At 47.2% G+C, this 13,664-nt stretch overlaps 1 protein-coding gene across 2 annotated transcripts in view; it reads left to right on the top strand.

Moving 5' to 3' along the window:
- Positions 1–13,664, top strand: part of LOC132907008 (acetylcholinesterase-like) — a 31,901-nt gene extending 18,237 nt beyond the window's left edge. The window contains exons 1-8 of one of the 2 annotated variants that reach the window (XM_060959716.1): positions 116–372; positions 1,533–1,856; positions 2,146–2,376; positions 2,914–3,205; positions 3,487–4,122; positions 4,291–4,452; positions 4,523–4,698; positions 11,393–13,664. In XM_060959716.1, coding sequence (XP_060815699.1) covers positions 1,544–1,856; positions 2,146–2,376; positions 2,914–3,205; positions 3,487–4,122; positions 4,291–4,452; positions 4,523–4,698; positions 11,393–11,568 — 1,986 coding nt within the window. In that variant the 5' untranslated portion in view covers positions 116–372; positions 1,533–1,543 and the 3' untranslated portion in view covers positions 11,569–13,664. Of the gene's footprint in view, positions 1–115; positions 373–1,532; positions 1,857–2,145; positions 2,377–2,913; positions 3,206–3,486; positions 4,123–4,290; positions 4,453–4,522; positions 4,699–11,392 lie in introns of those variants that run through there. The other variant, XM_060959715.1, reaches the window with a different exon arrangement.

Below are 13,664 nucleotides of genomic sequence, written 5' to 3'. Positions count from 1 at the left end.
CGCAAGATTTGAACGCCACGTTGAAAATAGCGAAACGAACGTGAGATAACTAGTTCTTGCAATGATTCTCGTAATGAACTCGTGAGTTATCGCCCGTTGCACGATGCTGCCACCGCGACAAGGGGGACAACTAACCTTTTACGTCGACGGCGTTCGCAGCCTCTGTGTCTGCCTATGCCTCGATAGAAAGGTACCTCGCGTCCCTAGCTCGAACTTCCTCTTTTCTTCACCCGAATTCCACCCTGCAGAGTGTATGACGAAACGCAACCGGGTAACCGACAATCGATCTTGTTCTACCTTGTGGAAAATTTTCAAACAACGAAATTATCATTGTGCGAAGCTTCGCATCGTCTCATTTGCCTAACGATTTCGGTAAGTAGAACACTGTTGGAAACAAAAATAAATTACATGGTAGATAGAAGAAACGGTGACGGGGTTTGATCGAATCGTTGGACGATTGTATCGGGAACGATCTCCGCGAAGGATTCGTTAGCGAACAAGAAGAAATCGTTGGCAATCTTGCAAGAAAATCTGTTTACGGGTAGCGCTTAAATCACCTTTCAAAGCGCAGTTATTCCAAATTAAAACGGAAACGAAAATGAAAAGCAACCAGGTAATACTTGTCTTTAAACGTTGAATATTGAACGAAAAGACAGCCGGCGATAAATTATCATTGCCGATGACAGCTAATCTGTTATTTCTCTCACGTATGCTTCCGCGTGTAACACTTAGATACTGCGTGTAATCGCGCGTGACCAACGCTCCACACAGACGGAACACGTAGAAGGAAATGACCAATCAACGCGGACCTTCGTATAGAATCGCCACGATGTGTTTCCTTTTAACATGTAGGAAATACAAAACAGTCGTGCACAGCTGGACGAACAGATCCTTCGATTTTCAGAACTTTTTTCCAAGGAAATTAAAATCAATATTGCGGACAAAATCATGGAACGTTTAGACGCGTACGGGATGTCGGCTCGGTTTCCGAATATCGAAGACAGCGCGAACGATCGAAGAAACGAACGCTCGAAATTTTACACGAACCGATCCCATGAGTCACGGCAAAGAGATGCGCGTACCGAAAGATGGGGCATTTAATCGTCGAGTAAATGGCGCGAGTTCGATAGACGAAAGCAACGAGAGTAAACTCGTCCGCAATGAGACGTACGGTATACAAAAACGAACAAAGACCGACCCTATTTTTAATTATCTAAATGACGATGCGAATCGATCGTGAATCGGATCGCAGGTGAAATCTCGTTCTCGCGCGATATCGCCTCAAGAAAGTAACGATCGTTTCCGACGCACATAAAGAATAAGTTTCCCTCCCTGCGTTGCGTTTGTCTCTCACAGCAGTAGGCTTCCATCTCGCTTTACCTCACGAACCGGAGTCGCGTTAGAAACCAACTCCTTTTTACGAGTGCGTTCGAGTACGATCTAACTGCGAACCCGTTTGAAAGCCAACGACCGTTTCGCGAGGGAAAGGCGAAAAAAAGCACGACTTTGAATCGAGCAATGTGGTGTTTTAGGCGAGGACACGATGTCAAGAAACCGAAGTTCCTTGAGCAAGTTCGAGGCCCTGATGGTGCTAAGTTTAACGGTACTCGTTCAACTGGACGTCTGTTGGTGCACGCCGTCTCACAGAAGCAGACATCACGCGGACATGTCCTACGAGGACACGAAGAGTTTCCGAAGCAGCGAGGAGCTGCCTAGACCAGCCGCCCTCAATTCGAACGACGATCCGCTGGTAGTGCAAACCAGAAAGGGCAAGGTCAAGGGTAAGACCATGACTGCCACCACGGGAAAGGAGGTCGACGCCTGGTTCGGGATCCCTTACGCGCAGAAACCTCTCGGTAGGTTCAACCTGTACTGATCTATCGCCTTGGAAAATTCGGTGATTAACCTTTCGTCGCTACCTCAGCCGGACGATTACTCCCGGAGAGCTATTCTCGGAAATTTTCTCTTTCTTCTCGAAAGTCTTTCTCGCGAAACTTTCTCTTTCTCTGAAAAACGATCGAAGGATCGTTAGGTAAAATCGAGCGGTAATGATAAGAGAAAAAGAAAAACAGGAAAGGAATCGAACTGGATCGTTTGAGAGACGAGAGATTGGGAGGAGACAAACGGGACGGGATTCTGTTGCAGGAGCTCTGAGGTTCCGGCATCCGAGACCTGCGGAACGTTGGTCAGGAACTCTAAACGCAACTACGCTACCGAATAGCTGCGTGCAGATTTTGGACACGGTGTTCGGCGACTTCGCAGGTGCGACTATGTGGAATCCGAACACACCGTTGAGCGAGGACTGTCTTTACGTGAACGTGGTCGCGCCACGGCCTAGGCCTACCAATGCCGCTGTTATGGTATGGATATTCGGTGGTGAGTTCCAGCTGACACCTGTTCACATCCTTAGACTAGACATGCTCGTGGAAACTAGAGCACACCGTCGCCAGCGGTCGACGTTCTTTTACAGGTGGTCGCTTCTTAACGAGAAACGCTTATTTTCGTCGCGCGCCGTTATTTTAGGGCGGCTATTTTTTCCACCCAAAACTTCGTCTAAACGATCGGAAGAACTCTCGAGAAAGCCGTTTACACGCCTTTACACGATTTTACTTATATTCAGCGCGATGCTTAAAAAATGTTGGCGAACGTCAGCTTCTTTCCGCGCGGCCGTCACGAAATAAGCGTTGTTCAAAAAGAAGTCGAAGCTCCTCAATGTGAAAGAAATTAATCCGAATGGAATGCAAATGAGAGTCTGCGAAAAATCCCGTGTATAGGCGCAGACACTAGTTGACACTCGATTGATCGTGTTTGCGCGTACATGCGTGCGTGCGTGCGTGCGTGCGTGCGTCTGTGTGATGTATTTGGAAAGCAGAGGTTTCTTTCGAGAGATGGAATCGCGCGACATCCTTATAGGTGGCTTTTACTCCGGATCGGCGACCCTCGACGTTTACGATCACAAAACCCTGGTGTCCGAGGAGAACGTGATTCTAGTCTCGATGCAGTATCGAGTCGCCAGCCTGGGTTTCCTGTACTTCGGAACGTCGGATGTTCCTGGGAACGCCGGTCTGTTTGATCAGATGATGGCCCTTCAGTGGGTCCGCGACAATATCGCTGCCTTTGGCGGAAATCCTGACAACGTGACCCTGTTCGGAGAGAGCGCGGGCGCCGTTTCCGTTTCTATGCACCTCCTTTCGCCTCTATCAAGGTGCATACCTTTTCTCCTTGTCACTTTACGTTGTTTTGTTTGTTTCTTTGCTTGCCGCTACCATGTCTACTGCTATCGACGCTGCTACGCGATAGACGGTTGGAGATCACCCCCTCGACGAACAGCCGATTATATCGTTGTTGTCGAGCGCCAGTTGCCGCTGGACGATACGCGTCGTAAACCAAGGAGGGTGGTGGTCTCGAACTTAGGGCCGCTTCGATTTTCCAAACGATTGGCCAACTTTTAACGGAGACACCGTTCTGTGTTTCTCTGGCTTTCAGGCATCTCTTCAGTCAAGCCATCATGCAGTCTGGCTCTCCGACAGCACCTTGGGCCATCATCTCGCGCGAGGAGTCGATCATGCGCGGCATTCGATTGGCAGAAGCTGTCGGTTGTCCTCACGATCGCGACAACTTGCAAGAAGTGATCGATTGTCTGCTGATTAAGGATCCGATCGAATTGGTGAAGAACGAATGGGGCACCCTGGGCATCTGCGAGTTTCCGTTCGTCCCCGTGATTGACGGCGCCTTTCTCGATGAAACGCCACAACGCTCGTTGGCCACCTCGTCCTTCAAAAAGGCCAACATCATGATGGGCTCGAACACCGAGGAAGGTTTCTACTTTATTATTTACTATCTCACCGAGCTGTTTCGCATCGATATGGCCGAGGATGTAAAAGTCAGCAGGGAACAGTTCGTTAGCGCCGTTACCGAATTAAATCCGTACGTCAATCAGTTTGGAAGGCACGCCATTATCTACGAGTACACGGACTGGCTACGCCCGGACGACCCTCACATGAATCGCGACGCCCTGGATAAAATCGTCGGCGACTATCAATTCACTTGCAACGTGAACGAATTTGCTGGCCGTTACGCCGATACGGGAAACACCGTTTACATGTATTATTACAAACACAGGTGAGATTCATGTCCGATCGAATCGAAAGGAGCAAGTGGAGATCACGAGTAGGCGAAACGATCGATGCGACTCGTCCGAAAGGGACGTATTCGCTTCTTTATTTCGGCTCGCTTTCGCCTATATCACGATTTTTACGAGACCCCGATTTCTTTTCCATAAATCCATAGATCGGCGAACAACCCATGGCCAAGATGGACCGGTGTGATGCACGCCGACGAAATCAGCTACATCTTTGGCGAGCCGTTGGATTCTTCGAAAGGATACATGCCCGAGGAGATAAATTTGTCCAAGAGAATGATGAGATATTGGGCGAACTTTGCAAAAACAGGGTAAGTCGAAGAGCGATCACCGGTTTTCTCTTTTCTTCGCATCTCTAACGGTTGACTACCGTCGTGTTAGGGATCCGAACGTCGGAGACGTCGAGTCATGGACGCAGACCTATTGGCCGCCGCACACTGCCGCCAAGAAGGAATACCTGACGTTGGATACCAACAGTTCCGAAATCGGAAACGGACCTAGAGCGAGGCAGTGCACTTTTTGGAAGAAATACCTTCCGCAACTCCTCGCCGCTACTTGTGAGTAACGATTACTTTCTTCTTGCTCTTCTTGCCGTGAAAAACAATGACTGCGTTATTTCCTAACGAAAGATTCGAATCTTTCGCCGTTTATCGGAATTTGTCGAACGTGTTTCTCGCTCGTGCCAACTATCTTAACGGTCGGTTCATCGTTCAACGTTCAACCCTTCGACTGCATTTAGATTATCTCCTATGACACCTGTTGAGTGGAAAATACGTTTCATTAACCTCAAGGCGGCCGTTCGGGACCGTCGAAAGCAAATCAATCGGCTCGATTACTTTTTCCGGTCGAGAGATTTTAATCGAGCGCTCCGTTACTGAACTTCGAATGCAAGTCGTTCTCGATTAAACTTCCGGGGCTACGAAGCATTCGTAATTCGAGCCGAGATATCCGTCGTATCGGTTCACGAAGGAATCGTCTCTCGAACGAAGAAGGAAGGCTGTAATTTCTCGAAAATTTTCAGACTCAATTTTTGACCAACGAACGAACGAGACAGAGTCACCGAGGAATAAACACGTGCCAGCCTTCGTTCTATCGAAATCTAACCCAAGTACGTTAACGAGGTCTCGTTGTACTTGGCGAATTAAAAACAAAATGAGATAGTCGAGCCGAGTTGGAACGCCAGCGTAGAAGATTTCGTGTCGCAATTCGCGTATCCGATATCCTAGTCGTTTACCTATCGATACGTACACACGCGAAATTTTCGAAATATTCGATTCGCGTGTGTAAATCAAGTACGGAGTCAAGGTTGCTTCTTTTGAAATTTTCGAACCAACTTTACTCTTTCTCTACATTGTTGAACTTGATCCAACGAAAGAGACAGTCGACCGTCGTACCTACCAACCAAGTTTTAACGTTTGCCCGAACTTTTCGCTCTCTTAAATTCTTCTCGACCCACAGCCTTTTGCTTGTCACGCGTAAAAACTTTCAATCGTTTCGACGAAACGTAAATCACGTATTCCGCGCGCTGTTTCCTGTCCTTCGCTTTCCGATTCATATTTTTCGCCCTTTTGAAATCTAGGCGAATTCGACTGTTTCGGACGCGTTTCGACCATTTACCAAAATTTTTGTTCGCATTTGAAAAAAAAAAAGTAGCGTCTCTGCTAACAAGTTCTAGTCGAGTTTCTCTCGTTTTATTTCTCCTTCTGGTGTTTCACGATCGAACCAAGTGGAACAGCGAACAGCGACGAAAGGTAGGACTTGAAAATTGGAAATTGCTTTCTTGGCAGCTTTTCTATGATCAAATTATTCCATCCCAATTACATTATTATAAGTGAGTGCAATTTAATAGAGACGATATTCGTGGTTTCCTGACTGAGGGGGCGACTGGTCTCTGGCCTCGTGCCATTCCACAAAATACAGGCAGATGCCTGAGGAAACCTAATCCTTCGTATTCGGTTCGTCCATTATGCAGATTCGATTATTGGCCACGATTATCGGTCAGTAGAAGAGCGCGAGGGATCGCGTTTTAGATATCCGAAGATGGCTTTTTCTATCACCGTAATTGCGTTTTCGACCCAAGATCCGCGTTCGCTTTTTGTCCGAGACGCGAGATTTCCTGTATTTCTCATCGCGAAACAGTGATGTTCGAGCGTCGTGTGAGACGCTTGGCGAGACAGGACGCGCTCGATACAAGTCTGAGTGAACGATGCAGATTCCTAGACGGTTTCAACAACCTTGAGACAAACATTCTTTCACTCTGCGCAACTGTCAACAAAATAGAGATACTCGGGTACGATATGACCGATCCGTTGACAACGTTCGCTACAAATTCCCGGACAGACTTATTTAACGATTAATTTCGTTTGATTAACGGAATTTTGGCTAAATCTACGAGAGTCGGAGGGTGAAGATTACCGAGAAGTTCTCTCCTTCGAGAAGCAATTTCGTATCCCATTGACTCCGAGATGAGCTATCAATCGAGAATGCTTAGCAGGCGTACGCCGTGCCTTTGGAGAAACGTTAGGTCGCGGAAAAGGAATGGCTGCGAGCCAACCATCGATGTCTATTCAAAGAATAATCTCTATCCGCTTCTTCTTTGTCCCGAACAATATCGGCACCGTCGTCGTCGTCGTTGGCCAGGCACCATTCGCGAAGAAATCGTCGAATCGGAGAGACGTGCCAATTTTCAGTGGCACCGATTTCAGACGATGTTTCTTGGAAAATCTTCCCAAAGCTCCAGAATGTCGTAACTACTTTTCGATAAACGTTTCGTCAACGTTTCGTCAGTTTAGCGAAGATAAAAAAAGAACGATCGAACGCTCGTGTTTGTTTCTTTGTCGTTCACTCGCGACGAATGCGTCAGCAACGGTAATTCGAACGACAAGAAAAATTCAACGACGAGGAAAATTCAACGATACCGACTCACCAAGATGGAAAATGAAATTCCAGCGGAGAAGCTCGCGGGCAAACGAAAGAGACGCACAGCGCCTTGGAGAGCCGAGGATAGGGATGACGGTCGCAGCGAATTTATTCGCTTATTCGCGACGGATAAACTACTCGCGATCGAATCAAGAATCGAACAGCGTCGAGGAGCAATCCGTCAGCAGTTGCGACTCAAAGATCTCGATAGGATGGTAGAACAAAGGGGACGAGAAAAGAAAATACAAAGGGGTGGCTGCGTTAGTCGGTGGAATATCCGGTGAATGGTTTAGCGAGGCAGATGGACGAAGCAAAGATGGGATGATATCGCGACGGATAAAAACGGCGCGGCGGTGCAGCGGAAAATTGCTGCCGCGGTACTGTATCTTCTTCCAACGCTCCTCTGGTCGATTGTTTTTTGTCCCTTTTTTCTCCTCTTTTCAATTAACATCCATCGTGCCTGCAGCTGCAGCGAGTATCCCTTTCGACAGAATCGTCGGAGCTCTGCTTCACTCGCTACGGCTCGGCCAAAGTCTGAGGTTTTTAAACTTTTCGGAGATTCGCCTCACGATAAACGACACGATTCGCCTCGTTAGCCGAGGATGGCGTGGAGCAGCTACCCGTAAACGAATTTGTCGTTCGACGAGAACATACGGCTCTTTTGCATTTACGAGGATAAGTAAGGTAAGGGAGGACAGTTGCGTTTCGCGACTGGATCGGAGAATCAGGACGAAACGTTGCACGGTTAAATAAAATGTCTGCATATGCGGCAGATGCGATTCTCTAGTCTGGCGCATCGGCACTGTAAATAGAACAACGACGTCGCGGCATTGCTTTATAATTACGTCGGTGAGCTTGGAAAGGTTAACCGCACGCCAATGAAGGTAGAGGGTGTACAGCACGGGGACGTGTCGTTGTCACGAGCACTAATGGCTCGTTTACACGGTAAACCATTGGCGTAACCGCAGATACACTCTGCTCGTATTTTCCGTTGTTCCGGCTCGGACAATTCATCGAGGAATCATCGATAAGCGAGCCGATTTCCCGATGATCGCGAGCAAACGCGTATTCCGAGGAAACGTCCGGTAATCCGGGTCCGCTGTACGTTTGGGCGGTCGACCTAATCGATCACGCACGGTGACGTTCTCGGTTGCTTTTAAACGAGGATTTATCGCCTCGTAAAATGAACGGAGGTTTTAGGCGAGCAGCGTACGGGTGCACCGTGTAACGGTAACGCGGTACGAGTCCGCTGAGCGGACGGGAGCGGACGAAGGTGTCATTTTCATCATCGCTAACGATCCGAATTCGAGCCATTGGCGTAACGCTATCGTAACCGTGAGACCAATTCCGGTGTCTACCGCAGCCATGACGTCACGGAGTTAAATGCACCCTTCTATCGGACACGTTCCCCGTAATCTATGTATGCGCCGCAGAACTGCCGTTGATACGGCGCCAACCTGGAACCCGCTCGGATCCGACCGCTATTACATTCACGATAATGCCGTTATCTCGCGTTAACGATCCCTTATAAAAGTATATTTACGCTGGCCACCATCGTTTTGACTTCCGTCCAAAATCCATCGAAACATCGACGTTGGCCGTGTACCGGCGATAATGGAATCGCGACTATAACGATAACTATAGGACGCGTAATCGATCAAAAGCGAAAACGAATCGCGGATATTTATTCGAAAATTTTCGAATCACCGATAAAAACACATCAGAGGAAAATCGAAATACACGGATAAGCAATCAAATTGAAAGATACGAAAAATCTACGACCATCAAGTTCGAATCGATTCGCTTCTCTTAGCGAAGATGCTGAAATTCTCTTGCTTCTCTCTCCTGCGATGATCTCTACTTACTAGACGTTACGACGTAAGAAGCTTTCGAATGAAATTTGAAAATTACTGCGCGAACGCGACAACCTCCGTGTAGCCCAAAGCGGTTGTTACGGCGACAGTTCCATTAGGAACTAGCCACGCGTAACCGCGTCGTTTAAAATTTTAAAAGAACGTTTCGTATTCTTCGCACTCTTCGAATTTATTTCGATGGTTTTTACTTAACCTACCTCGCTACTACTTGTCTGTCCGTCTGGCTAGTTTGAATTTTATAATCGAAATTTCACCCACTTCTCGAACAGCTAGAAAGCTGAAATTTGAAACACATGTTTCTTCCCGATCGTAATACGATATAATTTCGAAAAATTAACAATTGTTTTATTGGAAATAATTGTCTATTGGAAAAATCTTTTTATCCGACAGCAGGAAGTCGATGTGCATCGTTGAATGACCAAACATCGAGACAAAAATAAAATATATAAATTGAAAAAATTTGTTTAAGTCACTTTTATTTAAAAATATACTAAAAAGGAGAAAATGGTTTTCTTAATCGAGTATCATCAAGTAATTGAATGTAGTAACGATACACAGGGAAATGCGTATATATCGAGCACACGCGATAATTGTATGATAAAGTATCACTCAATTATTGAACTCGTATTGCTAAAAATAAAATCGTGGCGTCATCATTCTTGTATAGTCTGTCAGCATGACGAGTTTGATTCAAACATTTGTATCCTATTTTGCCTTTTATTTTCTTTCTTTAATTTGCTTCGTATGTGCATTAAAATATACGGATACGTATGTAATCTTAGTGCATCTTCGCGAAAATATCTAATATTTTAGCAGGCATTAACAGCTAACGAGTTGTTCAATAGATAGATCGCAATTAATTACTGTACACGGGTGCTCGATCGCGGAAACAATGACACGCGTAGCCTCTCTAAACATACTGATTGATCGTCCGTCGCCACGAAGAAGAGGAAACAGAACGGTACGATAATAGTCAGCGTTGACGATTGCAGCAGCATATACGTATCGCTATTGGCTGTCGATCGTCGCTGCTCGAATTATCATAGAGAGCAATTACACCGAGGTTGGCAAATTTGTCCAAATAATTAACTGGAAACGAGATAAACATTTTCCCAAGCGAACCTTCTTGCTCGTAGGTCATTTGTCGCTGATCGTTCGGTCGTTCGTTGAGAAAGTTGTTGGACGATTCGTTGACCGATACCCGACGACGATTACTCTTGCAAAGTAATTAAACGAAAATATGTCGAGGGAGAATTGCGAAGGAGAAACTTGGAGTTTGATTACGAGTTCGGTTCCTCTTGCACTTTGCCGAGAACTTTTCCAATCGATCGCAAAATCGAGCATCGGTACTCCCGGGAATACTGGCACGTCCAGGTGTTCGCCACACGTTTCTCCCTTTTATTAGTAGTCGGTTCGCGTTCGCGGTTGCAACGCGAAATCATCCAAGTTGCTAGGAGACGAAGTGGAAGCGGAAAAAGAAGCGGACGAAGAAAGCATAGTGGGTCGGTGGACGTCGGGTTGACTAGTGGGCAAGTTTGATCGGTGCTCGCGCCTCGAAAACAAAACAGTGATAAAGCCGGAGGGGCAGCTGGCTCGACGAAAGGTAGGGGTTTTGATCGCGGCACCCAGGAACGAAACGAACGAACGGTCGAGCAGGGTAGACGAGGGTGCGGGGGTGGAACTGGCCGCTCGGCAAAGTGGATCGATGCCGCCGCGGCACGTCTGTGCGCGCAAACGTGCGCACGTGTGCGTACACCTGATACATGCATCATCGTCCATAAAGCCACGGAGATGCGTGGATCCGTTAATCGCCGATTCCTTCGACGCTCATATATATATAGAAAAATGCAACGCGCAATCTACGCGACTCACGACTTTGATGCGCATGCAATTTCAATTTAACCGATACGGAAGCCAACGAATCCCAGTGAAGAAAGTCTCGAAGAGAAGAGACGCCGTTGTCACGGGAAAATTCTTTGATCAACTAAGGTTAATCGGTCGACGAGCGATACGAACGACAACTATTATCAGTTCTAATCGAGTTTCTCGGCTGCCAGTCGTAACGACGAGATCTTACGCGACGCACCGGTCATTCCGCGCCAAGTTAAGCGAACTCTTTGTTGCGTAATCCACGTTATCGAAGCACGCTCTTCGCGTCGAACGCAGCAGAGGCAGCATCTCTCTTTTATTACTTTCATATTCATTGGATTGATGCGGTTTCATCGTCGAAGAAACAAATTTTCCGCTCGTTCTTTCGCATCTATCTCCTTGGTCCCATTGTTGCGAACGTTTTATGAAACGTTGTTCAGGGGACTGGTAGTTACTCGTAACTATGAATATTATTCATACTGCGTAAATCTATATGTTTTTGTTCTCGTGACATGTTTAAAAATCGAAAGCGTCGAGACGTACCGTCGTCGTTGAATCTAAGGCAAATTTTCATTGCTTTCTGTTGCAGCGAAACTGGAACTTAGTCAGAAGATGGCATGTAGCGGCACGAGAATAACCGACGGAGGACATCTGTTCCTGATGTTGAGCCTGCTGCTAATCGGTACTCTGTTCAGTCATAGGATCGCGATTCAGTCGAATGCGAACAGTGTGCCGGAGATGATGGACCCCAGGGGCCTCGTCTAGCTTCCGCAGTTAGCTCTTTGGATCGTTCTCGATCGTGCGGGAAGAGGCCAATGGAACGCGAATACGGACCAGCGAAACGATCGACGACCTTCTAAAGCGTGTAAACGAATCAATGGCATCGTTCGTTGATATCTCGAGGCGATTCGAAGCGAGACAGACACATATCAATGCAGCGGAGGGCGCTCGATCGACCCATTTATACACGATCGTCTTGTCACCGGTTCGCTAGTGAGAAAGATCTTGTAGATCGAGAGACAAATCTACGTCGTCCCTTAGAGGAGGGGACGCGGCAGAAACTGTACGCTAGACAAAGGACTCGAAGATTTCCTTGAATCGACGTAATCGATCACCAAAGAGTGTCGTTTTATCGTTCTCCAATTTTAGTCGTTCCTCTATTCTCAGTGTTTCGAGAGCGCGATAGACAAAGTCCTCGCGAATCGAGAACGTGACCGTGGTTGATATCGTTGGCGGAGTCGCAATACACGAAGAAAATAGTAATCGTAAAGATATAACGTACACGGCGAATCGAAATTTACTACGCGTACCGCACGTTTCCAGGTACGGGACACGCGACGCGTGACACGCTCTCGATCGAACAAGACGCTCCTAGTTGTAAGAACGACGCCAACATCCTAAAACCATCAATTGGTCCCTCGTAAATCGTCTGACCTACTCCGACAGCGACTACTCACGCGACCAATGTAAAAACACGCTCGTACCGCGCTTTATTCCGCGTTTGCAATTTCGCTCGGGTATCGCAAATTGTAGTTGGTTCTTGAAACTAAGAATTTCCATGGGGATCAACGGGCAACGAGTACAACGTAACGCGCGACTAATTTGATCGACCCGTTGCACCTGAGAGGAAAAAAAATACGCTAGAAAATAGAATTTGATGGCGGCCAGACAGCGTACACGCTCTTCCCGTACGTTCTAGCTTTTGATTAACGCCGCGGCAATATAGGTCACTGCATCGGTGCTTTTATTTTACAAGCGGGATCACCGCCGTGGATCTGCACGTTATCGCGAAACGCACTCGGCCCCTAGATATTTAATCTACCCGCGACAGGATAATCCGCGCGCTATTCGCTGAAAAATGTCATCGCACAAACGATCGTTATCCTTTAGCTCGGCGAACTTTGTGCGATCGTCGAACGATCGCATTCGCGCTGAAGAAAATTTGTAGAAAAATTGTCGCAAAGTGCACGCGCGATCCGATGTCCGTGGATTTTCCGAAAGGCTAGAAACGTTCTGTGGACCGTCGGTCGATGCATTCGCCAGGCTTTCGTTTCGGGGGCACGACTTCCTTTTAATCTTGCCGTTATTGCTGCTGCAACTGTCTACCAACAGGTACGGTAATGCGAGCCGCAATTCGATCTATATACTCTGCGGCCGCTTATACGTGCGCATGTTTGTAATGCGGTGCAACTACTGCAGAGTCGATTGCATTCGTAGAAATTGCGGAGATTTAAACGCCGTGGGTCCGACCAACAGCTCGGCCATGCTGGAACATCCGTCCGATATTATCGTAGCGATCGCCGCGAATAAATCTCCTCCTCGTTCCGTTCGTCGCGCGACGCCACTCCAGACGCGATCGTTCCCACAAATAGAGACGTAGAAACCACAGACGTATATCTCTGTTTTTATTTGCACTCGATTTATTTGGAAAAAGAAAAACGGATTGGCCGATTCGGTGATGGAAAGTACAATAGATTTTCGCGCAAGGCACGTACACGTCGATACGTTGCATCGACGGCAAATTGACAGAAATCATGACGGTCTTCTGCATCGAGTCCCGACAGAATTGCAAATTGCATTCGGTTCAACGCGACTGATTTATCAGCGGTAAACTGATCGACATTGACTACGTGGATGGAATGCTCGATCGATGGTCCGTTCGTGGTACAAGAGAAACGGATGGTCGGCGTGACGGATTTGTTCCAAGGACGGTTGTTTGCAATTTCAAAATTATCAGTTAATGGCATCGCTAAGATGATAGGAGAAAGAAGGCGAAACGTTGTTTCTTCGCCAACGATTCTAAACTGCCGAACCGTTCTTCGTTGTTCTCCGGATAAGATCTATCGTTCGTACGAACGCTC

Source organism: Bombus pascuorum, chromosome 5 (genome assembly GCF_905332965.1).
Source record: "Bombus pascuorum chromosome 5, iyBomPasc1.1, whole genome shotgun sequence".
Taxonomy (NCBI): Eukaryota; Metazoa; Arthropoda; class Insecta; order Hymenoptera; family Apidae; genus Bombus; species Bombus pascuorum.
The sequence above is the reverse complement of the archived record's forward strand: the minus strand, read 5'-3'. Positions and strand labels throughout refer to the sequence as shown.